Raw genomic sequence first — 20,242 nt, 5'->3', positions numbered from 1 at the left:
TAGCTCTTGAATTTATTTAGGAATTTTGACTTAATATCTTTGATTAATAATTCCAATATATGTACTTCCTCAGGCATAGTTCCTGTCACTTTACTTTGTTTCCTTTATGGCTCCTTTCTTCCTATTTCTTTGTATTCCTTGTGATTTTTGTTGAAGTCTAGATATTTGAATATTTTTTATTACTAACTCTTGAAATGAGATTCATTCCCTCACCTAGTGTTTGCTGAATTTCCTTTTTTAATAGTTGAAGGTTGTGGAATAAATTGGCTTGGTGTTAAAGCTCTACTTCTATGCTTGGTCCAGTTTATACTGAGTTTATAGGTCAGGCCTTGGTGTAAATTTAGGGTCTTTTCAATTCTTAAGGAGCAGCATGTTGCCCTGGAAATGCACTGTAGCTTTCAGTTCCAAAGTATACACAAATGATGCTGGGTGTCTCCATCCCTACCACCCCCCCCAATACAAAAAGGCTCTCCCCCAAACTTCTCCTTCCAGGCCCCAGGTGCTACATTGTATGTCTCAATCACATTCTTTTGTTCGAAGTGAATAAACTTTGCTCAGTCACTGCTCTGCACTGCTTCTCCACACCAGGTGAGTTCTGAGTTAAGCAAAACAGAAGTGCCTTAAGCCAGTCTTTCAGGGAGCCACCACATGGATTGAAATAGGCATACAAACACACTAAATTTGCATATTAAATATGCCCTATTCCCTCAATAGCCAGATAGCAGGACTCACACTGGAACATGGACCACCGTACTGTAGATGGATCTGAACTGGAGGAATAGGTATGGCCAGGGAAAGTAAACGTATCATGCAATTTTCCTACCATTTTTAGTTTGTCTTTTTCTTAATTTAGCATTTGCTTGGTTGCTGTTTACCAGTGACAGCTTTCCAGAGTTCTGAACATATTGTTTCTGACAGTTTCTGCTTGTTTTCAATGCTTCTTTGGATGTACTTGGAATTTCTTCCTCTGCCATCTTGCTGGCATCATTCTGTGTGTATTCTTTTGAGATTAACACTACATGCCTACTGGTTTTGAACTCCATTTGTTATGTCTGTTGGATATGTTTTAGATAGCATTCTTCATGAAGTCTCATTCTTTCTATTGAGTTGCTATAATATTAAGAAAAATAGTTAAAATGTTTCTCATTTTTAGTTAAGTTTTTTGTAAAAGTTAAATGCATCTATTTAAATGATTTTTATTTTATTACCTCAAGTGTAGGTTAATACCAACATACATAATTTGATGAACAAAAACATTTTAATAGTATGATTTTCTTTCTTTTCTGAAATTATTTGTGGACATTTTTCTGTCTCCATGACCCAGAAAATCCTCAAAACATCTCATAAATCCTTGCTTCTATGATTTTGATTGGATTTTTTGCTTGATGAAACACTAAAATGATTTCTTCTCTTTGTAAAGAAAAATCAAGTATGGAAGAGAACTTAGGGAACAAACCAGAGCTTGAAAAGGCTCAATCATTTATCCCCTTTTCTCGGTTGGTAGGAAAAAGAAGATGGAAATTAAATTCTTTCAAATAAGTGAGATGTCCTTTAAAATTTTTCTTTAAACTTGATAAAATAGAAGAAAACAGCTTTAATGAAACTTCAAAAATTTTGTACATTTTAAAAACATCTCATCTATTTAATAACAGGATTTATCCAGTTTAATTAAGGAAAAATTTATGATTTCAATCCTTAGCCATGTCCTTTACTTTTGCCATTGCATTTTGCCTTTTCCCTCTGTATCTTTTACAGAGTTGGTATGTGACCTAAAATATTTGCTTTCTAGAAGATTTTCTTTCTAAAAAACATTCATTAAAGATTCAGGCATATGTCGGTGTGGATAATATTGTTTTCTTAATATAGAATAAAATTATATAAAATAAATATAATCTAACTTCAAAATAAACAATATATAAAACATGTATTTGATATGTTTTGGGATGTGAGTAATGAAAATATCTAAGAAAGTTATATACCAGAATGATAGCTCTGCTGTCTTTGGGTAGTTGGGTACCAGATGACCTGTTCTTTCTTTTTCATATTTTTCACAAATGTATTTTCTTCCCAAACAAGCATATATTACTTTCATATACAAAAAGAAAAAAATTAATTTTGAAAAAGCAAAATGGACAGATAAATCTTCCATTTAGTAAACAGATATTTATAAAGTACCTACTAAGTAAGTGCCAGGCATGGTTTTAGGGCCCTGAATCATTAATGAAAAGCCTACAAAAATCTCTGCCCTTGTGGAGCTTACTTTCTAGTGGTGAGAGAGACAATAAACAACAAATTTAATCATAAGTACATTATATTATATGTTAAAAAGGGATAAGTGTGAGGCGAAAGTAGAGCAAGGTAATGGAGATGGGGAGCACCAGGGAGGAGATACAGTTTTAAATGGGGTGGTCAGGGGAGGCCTCATTGAGAAAGCAGAGCTCTCTTGTATGTTATCTTCTGTTACCCTTCCTTCTTCCTCATATTATGTCATTATGGTATTACTCAGATTAAGATTTGTTTTCCAGGCATCATGAAGAAATTATTGAGAATTTCAATCCCATTTTAATTATCAAAGAGGACACTTAACCATGGTTTGTTGCTGAGAGTAGGTGAAAAATTCATCTTTAGGGAGAAACTCCCATTCTTGAAATGGTGATGGATAGCCCTTCTTCACCTGCCACTCATGAAAAGTGTAAGTGAGATATGGTTTTCCTTGACAGGTGAGTTATCTGGTACAGATGTACAGAAAGGTAGTCAAGTTTGAGATATTTGGGGGGTGAGGGGGCATATGAGGTAGGGGGCAAATGATTAAAAAAGAAAACTTTTTTTTTTTAACAGCAAATTTCTGAAAATGTCTCAAGGTATATCACTTTTTATTTTTATATCCCACATTAATGGCTATCTCTAGGGCCATACCAACAACAGAGTTTAAGAGAATAATTGACGTTCTTAATGATATTCTACTATATTGCCTATAAATTAGTATGAGCAATTGTAAACAAATTTTATTCACATAGTCATTAACCAAGCACATTTATACCAATTAGCTTGTATGCTCTCAAGGTAGTAAAACAGGTAATATTAATCATACTTCTGTTAAATACATAAACTTAGTGAACAGAGAAGTTAGATGTCGTGGTGGAAGTCACAAATCTATTAGAAGGTAATGCAGGACTCAGCTTTGGCGTGTTCACTTTCAGGACCCCAAACCTTCCATTATTCCATATAGACTGCGTAACAGACTTGAAGACTAGTGAAAGGCGGCCACTCAAGAGTGGTTGTATTAGTGGCTGTTCTGCATCTGACAGTTGATGTTTGTGTAACCCACACCTGCAAGGCATTGTATTTGCCACTAGCCTGCAACCTGCCTCTAAAGCTATTTTAATGTTACCATAACAAAATCCATTTTAATATATAATAATTGAAATTTAAGTCTCTATTAAGAACATTAATAATCAAAAGAGCCTCCACTGACTATGTTTATCTGCTCATAATTTATAGGTATCAGCTTCTAATTCAACAAATAAACCAGTTAATAAGCAATTATGTTCTAATCCATGTACTAAGCACAGGGGATACAAATACATTTCTGTTGTGGCAACAGTGGTCAGAGTTGACTTCCCCTTCTCTCCTTCCTATTGACGTCCTCAAAAGTCTTTTGACCTTCCGAAACCACCTGTCTTACCAAGAGGGGTCCTGGCTTCTCAGGCCATACATTTAACACCCCCTGCACATTTGGACTACTCTTCACTCTGAGGGCAGAATGCAAGCCCACCACATGAACTTCAAAATCATATCATTTTCCCATTAGTTCAAATTCAGTTCTAAGGCTTTTATGCATTTGGAGTATATTTGTGCCCTTTTTGAATTCTAGGAACACTTTGTTTCCAAACACAGTTGGAAAAGGGTAAAGATAAGAATGGGCAGTCTGAAGACACACTCTTACTGGAATTTGCTTACTCATCCTCTGGGGCCCCACTCAAATGCTGTGTCCCTGAGAAGCCATGTTTTCTATTTTGGAGTTAACCAGTCCCACCCCTGTATACATGTAGCGTTCCCAGATATCCCAGTTGAGGGCAGGGGAATTCCTTATTGTGCTGAATTTCATAGGGACTAGCATGATGCTTTGCAGAGTAGGTATTAAATAAATACCTTAAAAACCAAGTTGAAATACTTCTTTGAGCAGATTCCAGTACCTTAATAAATTAAGAAGGAGCTGTATTTACTTGAGTTACTAATTGGAAAGGGCAGCGTTAGAAATAAATGAGAATGAAAGAGTATGGGTGGGGTTTTAAGGTAAGGTGGAAACAAAAGAATGAGAATCACTCCTGATCCAAACCATACCAAGTCCTCTCAATTCTGTCCACACAGAAAGATGGAAATAAAATGTAGCAGAGAAGGAGGGTGAAAGGTCAAAACCATGCAAGATATAAGGTAGGAGAGGTGCTCTGGTGTGGTTTATAACCACTTACAAGTAATGGAATTTCATGCATTTAAAGGAGAACTGAAAATACTGCCCATAATCCCAGATCCTACTCACTACACTTCACACACACACACAAAAACACACACACACACCACTCATGAAAATATACAAATTTTTCAGTGTAAAATGAATTCTTTATATTTTTAAATCCTTTTAGTTATGAAAAGTTTTTTACATTTTGAAGAGGAGCAGGAGGAAGCATGGTAATAGCAGAAAAAGTAGTGTCTGGATTTAAGAAAGTCGTTGCTTGACACAAATTGTTACTTTGATGTATCTCTTAAGTGTTTGAATTTGGAAGGTTAGAATATGTGGTCTCTAAATTACATTTCTTCTTTAGAATCATGCAATGAAGGGAAAAGTTTAAGGGTCTTTTTAGGAATCTGCAAGGAGCTAGGAGAAACCATTTGGCAAACTCAGTCCATACAGTCCTTTATGGAGAGTGTATGTTGGGTTAAGTCTTTCTAGCAGGAAGCTAAAGAGAATAGGATGAGCAGCTAAACATGACACCGACATTTAAGGGCGAGGGGTACATAAAAAATTTTTTTTATCCTTATTCACATCAGTTCCTATTATTATTCTAAGTGGACCTATCTTAGTATAATATGTAACTTTGTGCTGGAAAGGTATCCAGATTTGCATATCACTTTATCTGGAAGATTATGGAAAATCCAGTTGACTTTGCATTCTGAATTTTATGTTTAAGCTGCCAGAAATTCTCTTTGGTAAAAATAACTTCCATGTGTCTACCAACATATATTGAAGGGTCTGTCTATATAGTTATCAAGCAAGAACTTGAGCATGAAAAAAAATGTGTGTCAATGAACAGAAAATGGAAATCCTTTGGATTTATACTTAAGACACAGAAACACCATAGGGTGTGGAGTAATTTACAAAAGAGGAAGGGCTTGCATGGAATTTAAACACATTCAGAAAAATCCTCAGCAGGTACTTCCTGTGTAGCTGTCTTAGCAGACTCTACATTAAAAAGTAATTTTTATACATTTATGCATTTTGTGTAAGCTATGTTTAGCCTAAAATGGTCTGGATACTTAGAAGAATAGGAGACAGGGTAAGGGGTTCACATTTTATGGATGGATGCTTTTGCTTTATTTCCAAGTAATAGGATTTGAGGTCAAGAAAGATAAGTGAAAAGATGAGAATGTGTTTTATCTCATAAGACTGTGGGTTTCCCCTTGATAGCTTTTGGATATAGCACAGGGGCTGGCATTTAATAACAAAGTAGAAGCTCAATAAATGTGAACTGAATAAATAAATAATTATCTTTTTCTGTTTGTCCAAAAACAGAAGCAGTTCTAATTCTTTGATCTTGTTTGGATGAGGTTATTGTATATTCTCTTCCAAAATAGAAAGATCATACAAAATAGTGATCTGTAGGCAGAGAACTGAAGAAATCTAGTCTAAGGTATTACAGCATTGTGAGTTGGAGAGAGATAGCTGATGCATTTGGTTATCAGCTGAGGCCCATGTGTGTCTCTTTCTGTCTTTTGGCCATGTAAGAGGCATGCCTTTTCTCTTTTTATTAGTTACTCTAAGTGCTTTTTCAGATAATCTGACTCATTCCACTTTAGAAGTGATTTGATGGGTAGCAAGTTTATTTGAAGTCTTATGTGCAGAATGAGCAGTAGTTTCACCATGAAGTATGGAGTGAGTGATATAGGTCCAAAGATAAGAAAAGAAGGTATTCATCTCTTTGTAGTCATGCCTTCAAATAAGGGAGATTATGGAAAGAATGACCTAAGAAGATGGAAACCTCAGTTATGAGGGAAAGAGATTACAAAAAGTTTCATTTTATTATGATTATGTTTATAAGCTACAGACATACTCACTTATTAACAGGCTCTTCTCAGCCACTGGGAGCTAAGCAGGGATTTCCTTGTATACCTCCAGTGCTCCATATAGCTTGAACATCTTTGTCTTCTTCAGTCATGCTAATGTTGCATTTTCAACTTTTCGGAGACTGCAAAGATGCTGGCATGTGTGTGTATAGACAGCTGTGTCTTTTGTTAAGATCTCCTGAAAATCGTTTTTTCAACAGAGATGGAAGTGCATTCTGGGTAATATAAAAAAGAATTACCTTGCAGTGGGTTTGCAAGGACTTCTGCTGAATCTTGAAATGTTCAAATGGTTACAGCTCCTGTAAGTAGTCAGAGTTGACAAAGTAGAGCTCATCTAGATTCCTCTGCTAATTCCATAGAAGATAATTAGCTTTTTAAGCTCAGAAAATTAAAAGAACCTAGAAGTTACTCTGTCTTCCATTTTTTTTTTTGTAGTATTTCCTCATCTTTGTATGGGCTAAATACTTTTTGAAATGTCACAAAGCATTTGAAGGGAGAAATTGTCCTTTATGTATGTATTATCCTTTTTTAAAAAATCAAGCAAGTGCAAGCAATGTTGTATAGGAAAATAAGAGACATAAGTTTAAAACTGAAGGAAGGACAGAAATCTAAAATAGCTGTTTTATGTTTATATGTACCATGGGGATATAGGAAAGATATTATTTCCGGAAGTCTGAAGGGCTGTTTTGTGACTATCCGTGACATCTTGTGTTCAGAGTGAACTGAAATGATTTATATCCCTTGAGCACCAGAGTAGCCACTGAACAACTTTAAATGAGTCAGTTAACCTCTCTGAGCCCCAGTTAACACATCCACAAAGTGAGGGTCACACCATTACTTCATAGGGTTGTTGGGAGTTTAAATGAGATAATAGATGTAAAAATGTCCTTGCAATTTTGAATAAATGCTAGTTTCTCTCCCCCTAGAAAACACAAGTTGTTTCCTAACAGGATTAGAAGATAGGCAGTAGAATATTATATATCATTTTTGCATTAGTTCTTCTCAAGCATTCTGTGAATCAGACAGAGAATTGTTATACCTATTAGGTAGAGGAGGAACTGTGGCTCAGAGAAATTAAATGTATTAACCAATATCACCTTGCTACCTGTATAAAGTTTTTGTTTTTTGTTTTTCGTTTTTTTTACTAGTAGTTCAGTGCTCTTTAATCCGGTACTTTAGTTCAGTACTCCAACCTGACTGCCAATGCCAAACAGTTGACAAATATCAAATGGTTGGAAGTCTGGTTCTAAAATGATGTCTGAAAACTAAGCATTGTTGTCAGATTTCCCATGATTCTTGGGAAGACCATTCTATTTGGAGAAGTCACAGAATGCCTGCTTTTTAGGGCAATTCCAGACCACTTCTTGACTCCTGAGACCCACGTTAAGCTTGACATGCATTTCTTAGGTGCTGTGGACCAAAGGAATTGCATATCTAACATCAAATGTACCACATTTTCTATTTCACTTCAATTTCTGCATTTCCTAAATAGAAGTTAATCATTTAGAAAGGGCTCCCTTCCAGCTACAGTGAAGAGTTTGGTTGTTTCTTGTAGCTCTTCTAAGTGCCACAGATGATTATATCCATCCCTTGTGTCTTAGTTTGCCTGAGGTGCTATCACAAATACTACAAACTGGTTTGGGCTCAAACAACGGGAACGTATTAGCTCACGGTTTTTAGGCTAGAAGAAGTTCAAAGTCAAGATACTTTCTTTCAGGGTTGGTAGCGTTCTGATGCTGCCTGTGGGTGATCCTTGGGATTCCTTGGCTTATTTCTGCCTCCCATCACATGACAATGGCCTCCCATTTATGGCTTCTGTGACTTGGGGTTTTCTTTATAGGGCTTCCAGAAATCCACATGAAGGCCCACTCTGCTGCAGTTGGCCACATCTCAACTAAACATCTTCAAAAGGGCCAGTTTATAAATGGGTTCACACCCACAGGAATATAGATTAAGATTAAGATCATGTTTTTACTGGGGTACATGACTCAGTCTACCATGTCTTGGTTGATACTAGCATGTTCTATGTTATGACGTTATCTATTCCTACACGTCTGCCTTCTTTCCCACCTTGGAGAATGTAAGTGCCCTAAAGACGCTCAATGCTCAGTGCTTGCTGAAGTCCTGGCTCTTAATGGGCTCTCAATAAATGCTTGCTGGTGCTGCTGCTTTCGAGATACCATTTATTGTCGACTTCTTGGGAAAGGTTCATTTAGAAAACAGGAAAGAGGGTTAATTTTAGAATAAGCAATAACTGCTGCTTTCCCTCCCTGTATAATGAATGACATTTTAAAATTTTTTCTTAGACAAATGCTAGGAAGCTCAAGGATACTTAGGAAAGCAAGAAAAGGTCTAACAGGTCCTACTCTCCCTAACAGATATATGAATCTATTGAAAATTAGGTCTGAGACTAGAATAAATCAAAATACACAGCTCTCTGGGGGAAATAAAAGCCTTTGAGACAAAGTTGGGTTTCTTATTTCTACAGAGTAGGAATGGAGTGTTTTGTTTGGTCACTATGTATTATAGTGATTTGGTTTCTGCCTGAATAAGCACTGCAGCAAATAGTGGTGGGCCACCAGAAGTGACCAAACAAGTCAGTGTTCTTTTCCTTCCAAGACCTAGTTTGGCTGATCCATCCATAGAAAAGCCAAACAAAAGGCAAGGGATTACTGTACCCTAAAGATCCAAGTGGCTCATTCAGCTCAGGGGTTATTTATAGCAATCAGGCTCACAACGTGGACTTCCTGCTGTATTTGGCGAATGTGCGAATGGAAGCTCCAGGATGGTAACAGTAAACGTAGGTGAAGGGGGTGAATCGGTGATTGGATTTTCAAGCCTGTTGTGGTTTTGATCTAGCTACGCCTTCTAGCCACCTTGGCGAGCATTTATCTTCAAAAAGGCACATCCTTTTCTACATGTGCACATTCTATTTGTAGATGTTGCTATGAGGACAAATACATCAAAAATGACTGATGTGGAGGCTGTGGATACCAACTTTGCATCTTCAGCAAGAGCAGGCCGCCGGAATGCTGTACCAGACATCCAAAGTTCTGCTGGCACAAGTGGAACCTCAGACTTACCCCCCAAACTGCAGGACCTCAGCATGAAGGAAGGTAATACGTAAAATCCTCTTAAAATCAGCAGCTCTCTCAATCAGTCTTTTCCTCTGGAGTAGATCTTATTCTAACTAGTCGAAAGTTCTTTTTTCTTACTTGTTTACTAAACTCTTTCAGATTTTGTTTAAAGTTCAGTAGATTTTTCAGCCTTTTCTAAAAGTTGACAATTTCACCCTTTCATCTCCTGGTGTGTATGTGGAAAGTGAACATTTATGTATTTAATCAGGGTGTGTAGTCTTGCACAGTGCTAGTTAGTGGGAATACAGAAGGGAATAAATATGATCCCTCCTCCCAAGGAGCTTACAAGCTATTAAACTCTCAGAAATAAAATAATTTTCCCTCTGCCAGCCACCAACAAACCACCTTAGAAAGATTCCACTTCACTGTAGTATTCTGCAAATCTTCCCACTTATCAGTCTAGGAGGGAGTTTATTATCAACTAGGGATGAGATCTTGAAAGCTAATCTGTGTGTGAAAGGTGATCTTTCTTCAACTAGTGGAAAACAGAATGAAGGAGAAGGGAAAGCTGTCAAACCAATGAAGGAAAATCTTGCGTCTTTCTTCCACTGCTTGCATATAGTTCATATAGCTTCCAAGTTTAATGTTCTGAAAAAAATAATTATGTAATTTATATATAATTATATAATATATAATTTCCATTATATTACATAATTATATAATGTGTATATATATATACATACTTTAAATACAGTGTCAGAGGAGTCACTGCATTTAAAAAAATCATAAAGATAAAAAATAATTTTAGTCCGAAGCCAATACCAAAATACTTGTAGTAGACAGCTTTAGACTCCGGGGTGTATGTAGTAGTTTATTCCTGGTGGCAGTGAGGCAAGAGTGAGCTTGCAGCTGCTGCGCATGCACACACTCATGTGAGCCTGAAAAGAAGGCTCTTGGTAGTCTTTGCCTCAGGATGTTATTTACTATCTGGCAAAGTTACAGATGTTGCTGATGTGATCCCTATGAAATACATGTGTCCTCTTATGGCCAGGGACTGTGGCCTTGTCCTGGAGTCCCATGGTCACCTCACCTTTGTTCCAAAGGTTATCATTTCATTAAAAAATATTTGATGAGAAAAGTCTTTTCTCATATGGGACACTACAGTTTATAGTAAAACAGGATACACACATAAAATAGTATGAGAAGAAAGAAAAGATGAAAGGGGAGAAAAATGAAAATATGTGTAATATTTTTGGACTTTTAAGTTTAAAAACATAATATGATTGTCAGTACATGATGTTGCTCTTGAAGGACCCCTTTTAAACTAGTGAGGCAGAGAGGATAAATTATCTGTTAGGGTAAAAGCCTGTTTATACTTTATGTACCTTAAGCACACACCTAAGAGTTTAATGCTTGCTGACATTACTTAATCAATAAAGAGAGCAAATACACTGTAGGAAAGTTAGACTTCTCCATTTTGTTTTGATCACTGGATAGACCATTATCTGAAAGTAAATTAATCTTAGTTTTTAATTTTCCTCCAGATTGTTTTGAAATAAAGTCAAAGGCAATGACTAAGAAACTCCAAATGTTAAAAAACAATTTGTATATATTACAGGATGTTGAAGAATACACAAATGAAATAGGCTTACATAAGTAAATGTAAAGCTTTATTAAGAAACCTATAAATAAGTAGTTTTAAGGCCCATCTTTCTCATTATCCAAGTGCAGATATTATTAAGGATTCTAAGATGAATAGTTTCCAATTACTAATAAAAACCAAAAGCTAGGGTCTGTCTGAAGCTTTATGGTTTCAATCTTGCGTTAGACCTATCCTGTTTTTTTATTTGTTTGTTTTAGATTTCATTTTTAATAGTCTTAGGTGGAAGGAAATCTAGGATCTCAAAGACCCTGTGTCCTTCATGAAAGTAACTTGTCTGAGATCTTCCTAGTTCATAATCTCTTAATAGATCCCTTCAAAATTGATAACTATAGTGAGACGGTCAATGATGCCTTAGAAGATAGCAGCAGAAGGAGATGGAGGGTGGCAGCCCAGAAAACTAAAAATCACAGAGGGCCTTTTCCTACTTCCCACCATCATTTGCTATTCATTTGCTCCATCATGCCCCTGAGGGCCCTCTAAGTGCTAGGCACTATTCTAGAAGCTAGCAGCACAGTGGTGAATATGACAGATGTAAACTCCTGCTGTCAGAGATCTCATGTCCCAAATGGCAAGAGATAGATTGCAAACAAATATCTAACTCAATGAGAAAAACATGAGAGAAGGGATATGTGCTATCAGAGAATTAAAATAGGGTGTTGTGGTAAAGTGTTCCTGGGAATCTCTGTTAGATTGGGAAATTAGGGAAGCCGGAACTGAGATCTGAATGACAGGCTGTTTTGAATAGCAACTGATGAAGCTAGCCACATGAATATCGGAGGTAAGAGTGCTCTTTGCAGAAGGAGCAGCTAAGAAAATGGTTTTTAGGGTGGAATGAGATGGAAGTCAAGAAACATAAAAGCTGGTGCTGTGGCTCGAAGGTAGTGGGTGAGAGGCAGAGTGGTGCAAGATGACATTGGAGAGATAAACTGGGGCTAGATCTTGTAAGACCTTATAAACTTGGATGAAGAAATTGAATTTTACTTCTAAAGGTAAGGATTTTTAGCAGGGAGAGCCCTCTCATTTATGTTTAAAATGTTCACTCTGCCTTTTACATGGAGAATGGATTGTAGAAGAGCAATAATGGGAATAGTTGGATTAGGAAGTACAGTACCCATTAGGGAGCCTTTTAGGCCCAATTAACATTCAGACCAACCGTAGACCACATACGGTGTTAGGTCATTTTAATCATAAGCTCAGTAACCAAGCTGATACTTTACCTTTATCTGATTTCCAGAGTAACAGCTAGAAAATTAACACCAAGTCATATTTGTCCTTTGAGAAAGAGAAAGGGCTTTGTTAACCTTTTACCAATGGAGACATTGCATTAGTTCAAAAACAATTGATGATAGCTCTGAATATAGGTAGTGAAGGTGGAGAAAGGAAGATGAATTTGGGATATGTTTTAGAGACAGAGACAATCAGAATTGCTGATGGGTTGGATGAAGAGGAGATGGGAAAAAGAGAGAAATGGAGGGTAACTCTTAGAGCAACTGGGTAACTGGGGATGCTGCATTATACTTAGAAAGGGGAAGCCTTTAGAAGGGATGATTTTGAGAGTTGTAGGAGTGAAGATTTCAGTTTTCTCCGTATTCCATCTGACTTCCAAATGGACATGTCAGTCACGCTGTTTGATATACCTTTGGTGTACCAGGGTGAAAGCTGTTCAGAAGTGCAGACTTTGGAATATTCAAATGTTTTTCTTAGGATAGAGGAGAAAACAATGCAAATGAAATTATCCTATAACTGACAAGCATAGATTATCTTTTAAGTTGTTGTGGAAATACAGAATGCAAAGAAAAGGAACCTTAAAAAGCCCACCCTTTTGCTGTATAGATATTACCATAACTAAGCCCCAAGCAGGTTAAAAGACTTGTCCAAGCTCACAAAGTTAGATGATAATAAAATCTCTGGCTCCCAGACCTTCATCTTTCCCACTACACCAACTTTTCTTGAGGTGTGTTTCATGGAAATTCTTGTGGATTTTAATGTGTCACATACAAAAAGGGTGCTGTGTTCAAATAAATTTGGAATTGCTGGTTTAGACACAATTGACATTTTACATTTGTCACAATAAGTTGCCTTTTTCTTTAAGGGTTTCTCAGAGCCTTTGTTATAAAGCCTTTAACATGCTGTTGTCCTACAGCACTCTAAGGAAGGGACTTGCAGCACTTCCTACATTTATTTGACTATCTTTGAAGAAGCATCTTATAGAATTTTTGTTCTCTGAGGCACTCTTTCAAAACACTGTACTGTACTTTGTCTTATAACAGTGAATTAAACAAATAATTGATGCAAAGAAAATTCAGTAAATAGTTCAAGTGGTGTGTCCTTTAAGCAAAAAACCACTTGAACTTTTTACTCAATTCTACTGTTAATTAATACAGGGTTAAAATAAATCAGAGCAGTAATTTTTAAAGTAATTTTCGTGTTTCATCCTTGTGTTTAATTCTTTTTATGAATTGCGAACTTTTTTTGCCCACCTGTTTTCCTTTCATTAATATTGCAATACAAAGCTCACAGTAACCATACCTCTTTTCAGGAGTTTGTTTCCTTTTATCTCCAATCATCATTCAATATATTTCAAAGCATTCACTTTCACATTTCAAAATAAAAAATGAGACTGGTATAGAAAATATTTGGAAATGTGTTCTATATTTTATCTGATAATCCTGAACAAGATGTTATGATTCCTGCTCAGTGGATGATCTCTTTCAAAATTACCCAGGAATCTGCCATTTTTCACCTACAGGATCTGTAGTCCTGGTTCTTCTCTGACCCTGCTTTCTGCTCTTTTTCCTTCTCCCTCCGTCTGCTTCAGCTACACTGTCCTCCTTGCAGTTCCTTCCGGCACTCTGACCTTGCTGTTCACTCTGCTTGGAGTGCCTTTCTCCCTGCTCTCCTGATGGCTAACTCCCTCATCTCCTCAAATCTTTACTCAGATTTCCCTTTCTCAGTGAGTCACTCCCAGACTGTCCTCTAAAACCACCACCTGCAGGCCCCGGCATTTCTCACCGCTGCTTTATTATCCTCCCCAGCACTCATCACTGTCTCACCCCCCATACATTTCACTTATTTGTTTGTTGTCCATATCCCTCACCAGAAGTTCCCTGAGGGCCTTTGTTCACTGCTTGGCACATAGTGCATACTTAATAAATATTTTCTGAATGAAAATTAAAGAACTGAGTAGCCTCCATCAGATTTATCCTGATGACCTTGTTAGGAGCAGATGATGGTGGTGGAGGGGGAGGGTGTTTAGTAAAGACTTAGTTTTATTTTTAGGTGGAGAAAGCAAAAGATGATACTTTTTAAAGGGGGAGAAAAGAATTAGAGTTGGAAGAGGAGCTGCTTTTGTTTTTTGCTTTTTTTTTTTTTTTTGCTGTTTTTTTGTTTGAAGATGATAGTGACTCGAGGTAATGAAGGAGGCAGAAGAGAGAGAAGTTGGGTGAAACGGAGAGAGGGGGTGACCCTTGGAGTCGGCCTCCTGATGGGCAGAAGTGGGAAGGGTGCGGACCACGGGGCGGTGGGCCTGGGAGGTGGGAGCAGCCCCAGGATGGGCTCCAGAGACCTGAGACCAGCACAGCCGCGGGCCCAGGGCGCACGAGAGTCCCGCTCTTAGGTTACTGCTCTCCATTTGCCGTCCAGAAATTTTTCGTGCTTTTTGAACAAGGGATGCTGCATTGTCGTTTTCCACTGGACCCCATGAATTCCGTAGCCAATCCTGAGGAGCTCATCTACCACTATAAGAGGAGGGAGGGCAGAAGGAATAACCGCGGACGGCAGGGGACGCAGAGGTTTAGAGGCAGAAAGTTGAGGGAGTTCAGGTCTCATGGCTTTTTTCTCCCCCATAAGGTAGGAAGTGCGAGAAAGCTAGAGTACGGCCCAGGAGCGAGAGATGGTTAAGGACGTGGACTATGGGGCCAGTTGCCCCAGGTCCAGACTGTGTGTCTGCCATCTCCTAGCTCTGCAACTTTGGGCAAGCCACCTAACCTGTTTGTGCCTCGGTTTACTCATTTGTAAATGGAGGTTGTAATAATACCCTAGAAGACTGCCTGTCACATAGTTATATAAACATGTTTGATATAATTATTCTGGAGAAAAGGAGAGGCAGGTATTAGGATTATGTAGATTCTCAAACCTACACAAGTCTCTTTTCTTTTGTGTTGTTTCCACATCGGGACTGAGGGCAACGTATATCCTAGTCAAGTGGAAAATGACTAGGATGGATAAAGAAAAAAATAAAATAAAATAGCTCTTGTGTTCCACTATAATGCAAAATATATTTTGGTATATTCTTTATGTGAATGATGTTTTAGTGTCCCTGCTGCTAGAACAAATACCATGTGATGCGTTGGCTTTACAACAGGAATTTATTGGCTCCCAGCTTCAGAGGCTAGAAGGCTTGCTTCTTCCTAGGGGCAGTATCTTCTGCTGGCCGACAATCTTTGGGGTTCCTTGGCTTTTCTGTCACATGGCAATGCACAAAGTGTTGCCGTCTTTGTCTTCTGGATTCCATTGATTTCGAGCTTCTGGCTGTTCCCTGTGGCTTCTCCCTGTGGCTTCTCCTCCATGTCCACTTTCTTTTGCTTAAAGGACTTCAGCCATATTGGATTAAGACCCACCCTCATTTGGTTTGGGCACACCTTGACTAATAACATCTTCAAAGGTCCTATTTACAAATGGGCTCACACCTGTAGGACCGGGGCCTGGGACCTGAGCATGATTTAGTCCCCAACACATGAAAAATTATTTATTTTTTCAGGTGTAAAAGAGAAAGAGGAAGAAACAACGCAAGACCAATCTGAAAGCTCCAAAAAGGAAGAAAAGAAAGGCTCATAACCTATCAAGTGCTGAATTTCCACAAGTTGAAAGGCTTAGTGGTTCTGTTTTCCTGAGACGTTTGATGTGGTAGAAACTGTGGTAACATTGCAGCAACATGGGTGTATTAGATAATTTAGTAGTGACGTTACTCACTTGAATTGCAACCATGATGTCCTTTGTAGGCTATTAAAAGGCAGGTTACTTCCAAATTGTGCCCAAGGAAAAGGTAAAGAATGTATGATCACTTAAATATATATCATTGTTTATAAACCCCACAAAATCCAGTTTTCTCTTTAGGATTTATTTTGGCAGATGTATCTTTAATTCAATTTTTATGGCAATGGGTAAACTACTCCTTGGGAAATTTAAATCAAGCACCATTAATTTATAACTTTATTCGAATTTATAAGAAATTATGAATTCTGTGAGAAGAAATAATAGAATAGTCAAAAATCACATGGATAGAATGTGTGTTTTTAATCAAATACCAACCAGATTTTTTTTCCAAACCCCAAGAAGATTTGGAAAAGTTGGAAAAGTTTAGACAAATGAAAATCTCTGGGTTGTATTTCTTGTAATTTTGCTTCCAATCTGTGCGTACTTTGATTTTTCATGTAGACCTTTAAAATGCAGCATTTGTGCAAATTGTTTATATGGAATATGCTTATTAAATGAATTTTACTATCTTCCTTAACTTAGTTTTGTGTGTGTGTACATGTGCACCTGTGTGTTTTACTTTGTGAATTACATGAAACACCTGTTTGCATTACACCATCTTCTTTTTATTATTAGGGCTTTTGTGTATGTATGATATGTTCCTAAAATAATTCTCTTAGGAATGCAGATCTTAATTTTTATATTTTTCCTAAGGTTGGCTAACATAGTAATAAGCACTTAAATATTTAGTGAATGATGTAAGTAGAAATAGCGAAATGGTTACTCTTAATATATATTTAAGTAGATATTTTTAAAGGAAGAAAAACAAAACAAAAGCTTTAGTAAATTTTGATTTATTAGACATTTCAGGAAAATAAAGAACTCTGAGTTTTTTTTAAAAATTGACTAATGAATTGATTTTCATTTTCAGGTATATCTGCATGCAGTAATATTTTATTTAATGGTTGCCTTAGGCCATATCTATACACAGTCTTTCACTATTTGAGAAACTTGTAATGGGCACAACTATCTTTCATTTTATCTTCTGAAGCATGCCAGGTGAAAAATGGGAACCCTTTTTAAGAAGAAAGAAATTAATAGTCCTTGTGGTATCTATCACCTCCTGCTTATTATTTCATTATGAACTTTACCTTTTCATCTTATAAGACCAAATATATATTGTATATACCAAAGAACCTGATTGTTTTGAAGTTTTCAAATATAAGTTTTTCTTTTTAAAATAATGAAAAGTAATTTTTATGAGCACCACTAATTTGATAATCAATACAGTGTATCAGAGTCAATTCTGAAACTGACTTAATAGCATGAGATTATATTTTCAGTATAAAGAAGGATTAGAATAGGAAAGTGGTTTTCATTCGGTGGCAATTTTACCCTTAAGGGACATTTGCCAATGTCTGGAGACATTTTTGACCATCACAACTGGAAAGGCAGGGAAAGGGAGAGTGCTACTGGCACCTAGTGGCAAAAGGTCAGGGATGATGCTAAGCTACTAGACAATCCTACAAGTCCTACAGTGAACAAGGCAGCCCTCCCAAAAAAGAATTTCCATCCCCAAACATCACTAGTGCTGAGGCTGAGAAATCCTGGAGTAGAGGTAAGCTGTTGATCACATAAATTCTGGGTTCAGATTACCTGGTTTGAATTCTAGCTCTTCTACTCAATAGCTGTGTGATCTTGGGCAATTTACTTCTTGTCCCTAAGTCTCAGTCTTATCTTCTATAAAAATGGTATTAATAATATTACATACTTTATAGGGTGGCTGGTAGCAGTAAATGAGTAGCATATGTAAGCCATTTGACATAATGCCTGGCAAAGAATAATTATTCAATAAAAATTAGCTATCATCATCATCATCATTGTCACCATTTTAATTCCAGCAACTCTTGCTGTTGTTATTCTCTTATGGTGGAGGTGGTGGACTGCTGGGTTCATAAATTTGGCTGCCCTCCAGCTTCCTCTTTTCCTCCACAAACATGCCCACTTCTTGGTCCTGGGAGAAGACACAGTGGTGGAAAGTGACAGCTATGTTAATAACCATACTGATGCCAGTTCAGTCATGCTAATGAGCACCTGTCAGGTGATGCCTAGAGTGCTCTAACAGTGAGTCACCTCAAGAGTTATTTATGACACTCACTGCAACAAAACAGTTTTGAGTCAGTGTCTAAATGAGTAACTTGTTCCATGAAAATGTGAAAAGAAAGGAACAATGCTCTTGGTTCATGGTATGTTGGGGTATTATTTTCTTATTTTGAACAGCAGAATTGAGGCCACATCCCTCCTCATTATTACTAGTAATGGCATATGTTCGGAATGATTTGTATCCTGAATCATTGGTTCATCATCGTGCACACAGATGTCTCATTGTAAATATTTTGTATTATACAAGGTATTACATTGTTGGCTAAGAATATTTGCCAACGAAAGAATTTCTTTTTCTGAAAAGGATCTCAAACAAAGGAGAATGAGAGGCTGGTAGTAGTTTAAGGATGATATTGAAGTCACCTACCAACTTTTTAAAAAATCAATCTATTTGGGGGAACCTATGGTATTTTTCAATAATAAGTAGGCATTTTCAACAAAGCCACTTAGTTGGAGCTTATTAAAGTCTCCATGCCCATTTTTGCCATTGTCTTTGTACAAGCCAGCTGCTTTAGTCAGTAACTGTAAAGTCTTAATATTGTCAGATAACCAGGAGAAAGGGGACAATGAAGCCATAAGTGCCTGTTTGGAAACTTGACTCTGCACAAATGAGGAGAAGGAGAACAAAAAGAAACCAATCGGGATCATGTACCCAATGATATTTTAGTGATCTGTGCCAGAATGGTTTGGACATTCTTAGAATGTGAATGACTGTTTATTACTCCTGAGAGGGAATGCATCCTGCTCGCGAAAGTAATTATGATGCATTAGCTTCTGTTTTTCCAGCTTGAGCAGCTTGGGCAGATGATGGTGGAGAGAGAGAGAAAAAAAATGAGGATGATGTTACCTAAACATACTTGATCCAGTCTCTGGAACCTGACCACTTGAGTTCAAATTTCAGCTCTGTCGCTTGCTCTCAAAGCCTATTTTACATTCTGTGCTTCAATTTCCTCAGTGTATAAAATGGGAATTACTAGGAGGATTAAGTGAGTGAATATCAGTAAATTGCTAAGGATAGCCTGACGTATAGCTAAAGCTATTACTATTATTGTCAGAGCAAAAGGGTGGTAGAGAATTGAAGGTAATATCCTCATTCTGTTGATTCTTTTAGTGTTATTTGCCAAAGTACATTTTCATCCTATTCCTCCACTCTCTTCTTTGTTTTAACAGCACCTCCTCAGCTAAATAGGACTGATTAATTGAATGGACTATTCTTTTTTTTTCTGCAGATTAAAAATCTGCAGCTATTTTTTTAAAAATGGAAGCACAGACTCAAGCAAAGAATTGGAGCATTATTATTGCTACCTGTTGAAATCCTAGAATGGTTTCTTATTAAGTACACATCAATAGTAGTAATTATTATTATAGCCATACTTCAAGTTACTGATTATTAAGTGCCATAGTAGATACTTCTGTAGCTTCATAACAAGAACCATGCAGACTCGGTGTTGTTTCCCATTTAACAGATGAAGGAAATGGATTCAGGGAGTGCCTTGTGGGAATTGACACAAGTAAGAAAGTGACAACATACTTAGAGCCAAAGTGTGCACTGCCTCTCCTGCACCAAAGGCCCTGTCATCCACGAGCTTTATTAAATGTCTAAATTCCACTCAGGATTCATAGGAAATTTTAAAACTTTTCTATAGGAAGAGTAACACATAAACCATCATGAGACATTGATGTCTTAGCACAAACAATTTTAATTATTTTTTGATATTCACTTATTCACTCATTCACATTTTACCTTATTCCAGAAAAGGTTGTGTATGCAATTATCATTTAATTTGCTAGTAACTTGCAGGCCCCTGAAGGAGTGGAAAATAGGGGCGGAGCCTATGGCTCTGAGGTGGGAGGTGATCCCTGAAAGTCAGGCAAAGGAGACAGAGGCTGAACTGAAAAAAAGAGGCACCACATTTCACATTTGTCCCGAGGCTGGAGGTGATTGTGGCAAGAGCATACTGACATCCTTGGGAAACGTACAAGCAATCTGGCACAAACTATGAATATCTTAAAAGGAGGGCTA

At 37.2% G+C, this 20,242-nt stretch overlaps 1 protein-coding gene across 5 annotated transcripts in view; it reads left to right on the top strand.

Annotated features, from left to right (window-relative positions):
* PKIB (cAMP-dependent protein kinase inhibitor beta) overlaps positions 1-16,594 on the top strand; it is a 131,188-nt gene extending 114,594 nt beyond the window's left edge. For all 5 annotated transcript variants that reach the window (XM_037843644.1, XM_037843646.1, XM_037843641.1 and 2 more), the window contains 2 exons: positions 9,282-9,458; positions 15,842-16,594. In XM_037843644.1, the coding sequence (XP_037699572.1) occupies positions 9,290-9,458; positions 15,842-15,918 (246 nt within the window). In that variant the 5' untranslated portion in view covers positions 9,282-9,289 and the 3' untranslated portion in view covers positions 15,919-16,594. The remainder of the gene's footprint in view (positions 1-9,281; positions 9,459-15,841) is intronic.
* The last annotated feature ends 3,648 nt before the right edge of the window (positions 16,595-20,242 follow it).

Source organism: Choloepus didactylus, chromosome 7 (genome assembly GCF_015220235.1).
Source record: "Choloepus didactylus isolate mChoDid1 chromosome 7, mChoDid1.pri, whole genome shotgun sequence".
Lineage (NCBI taxonomy): Eukaryota > Metazoa > Chordata > Mammalia > Pilosa > Megalonychidae > Choloepus > Choloepus didactylus.
This window is presented reverse-complemented; position numbering and strand designations above follow the sequence as displayed.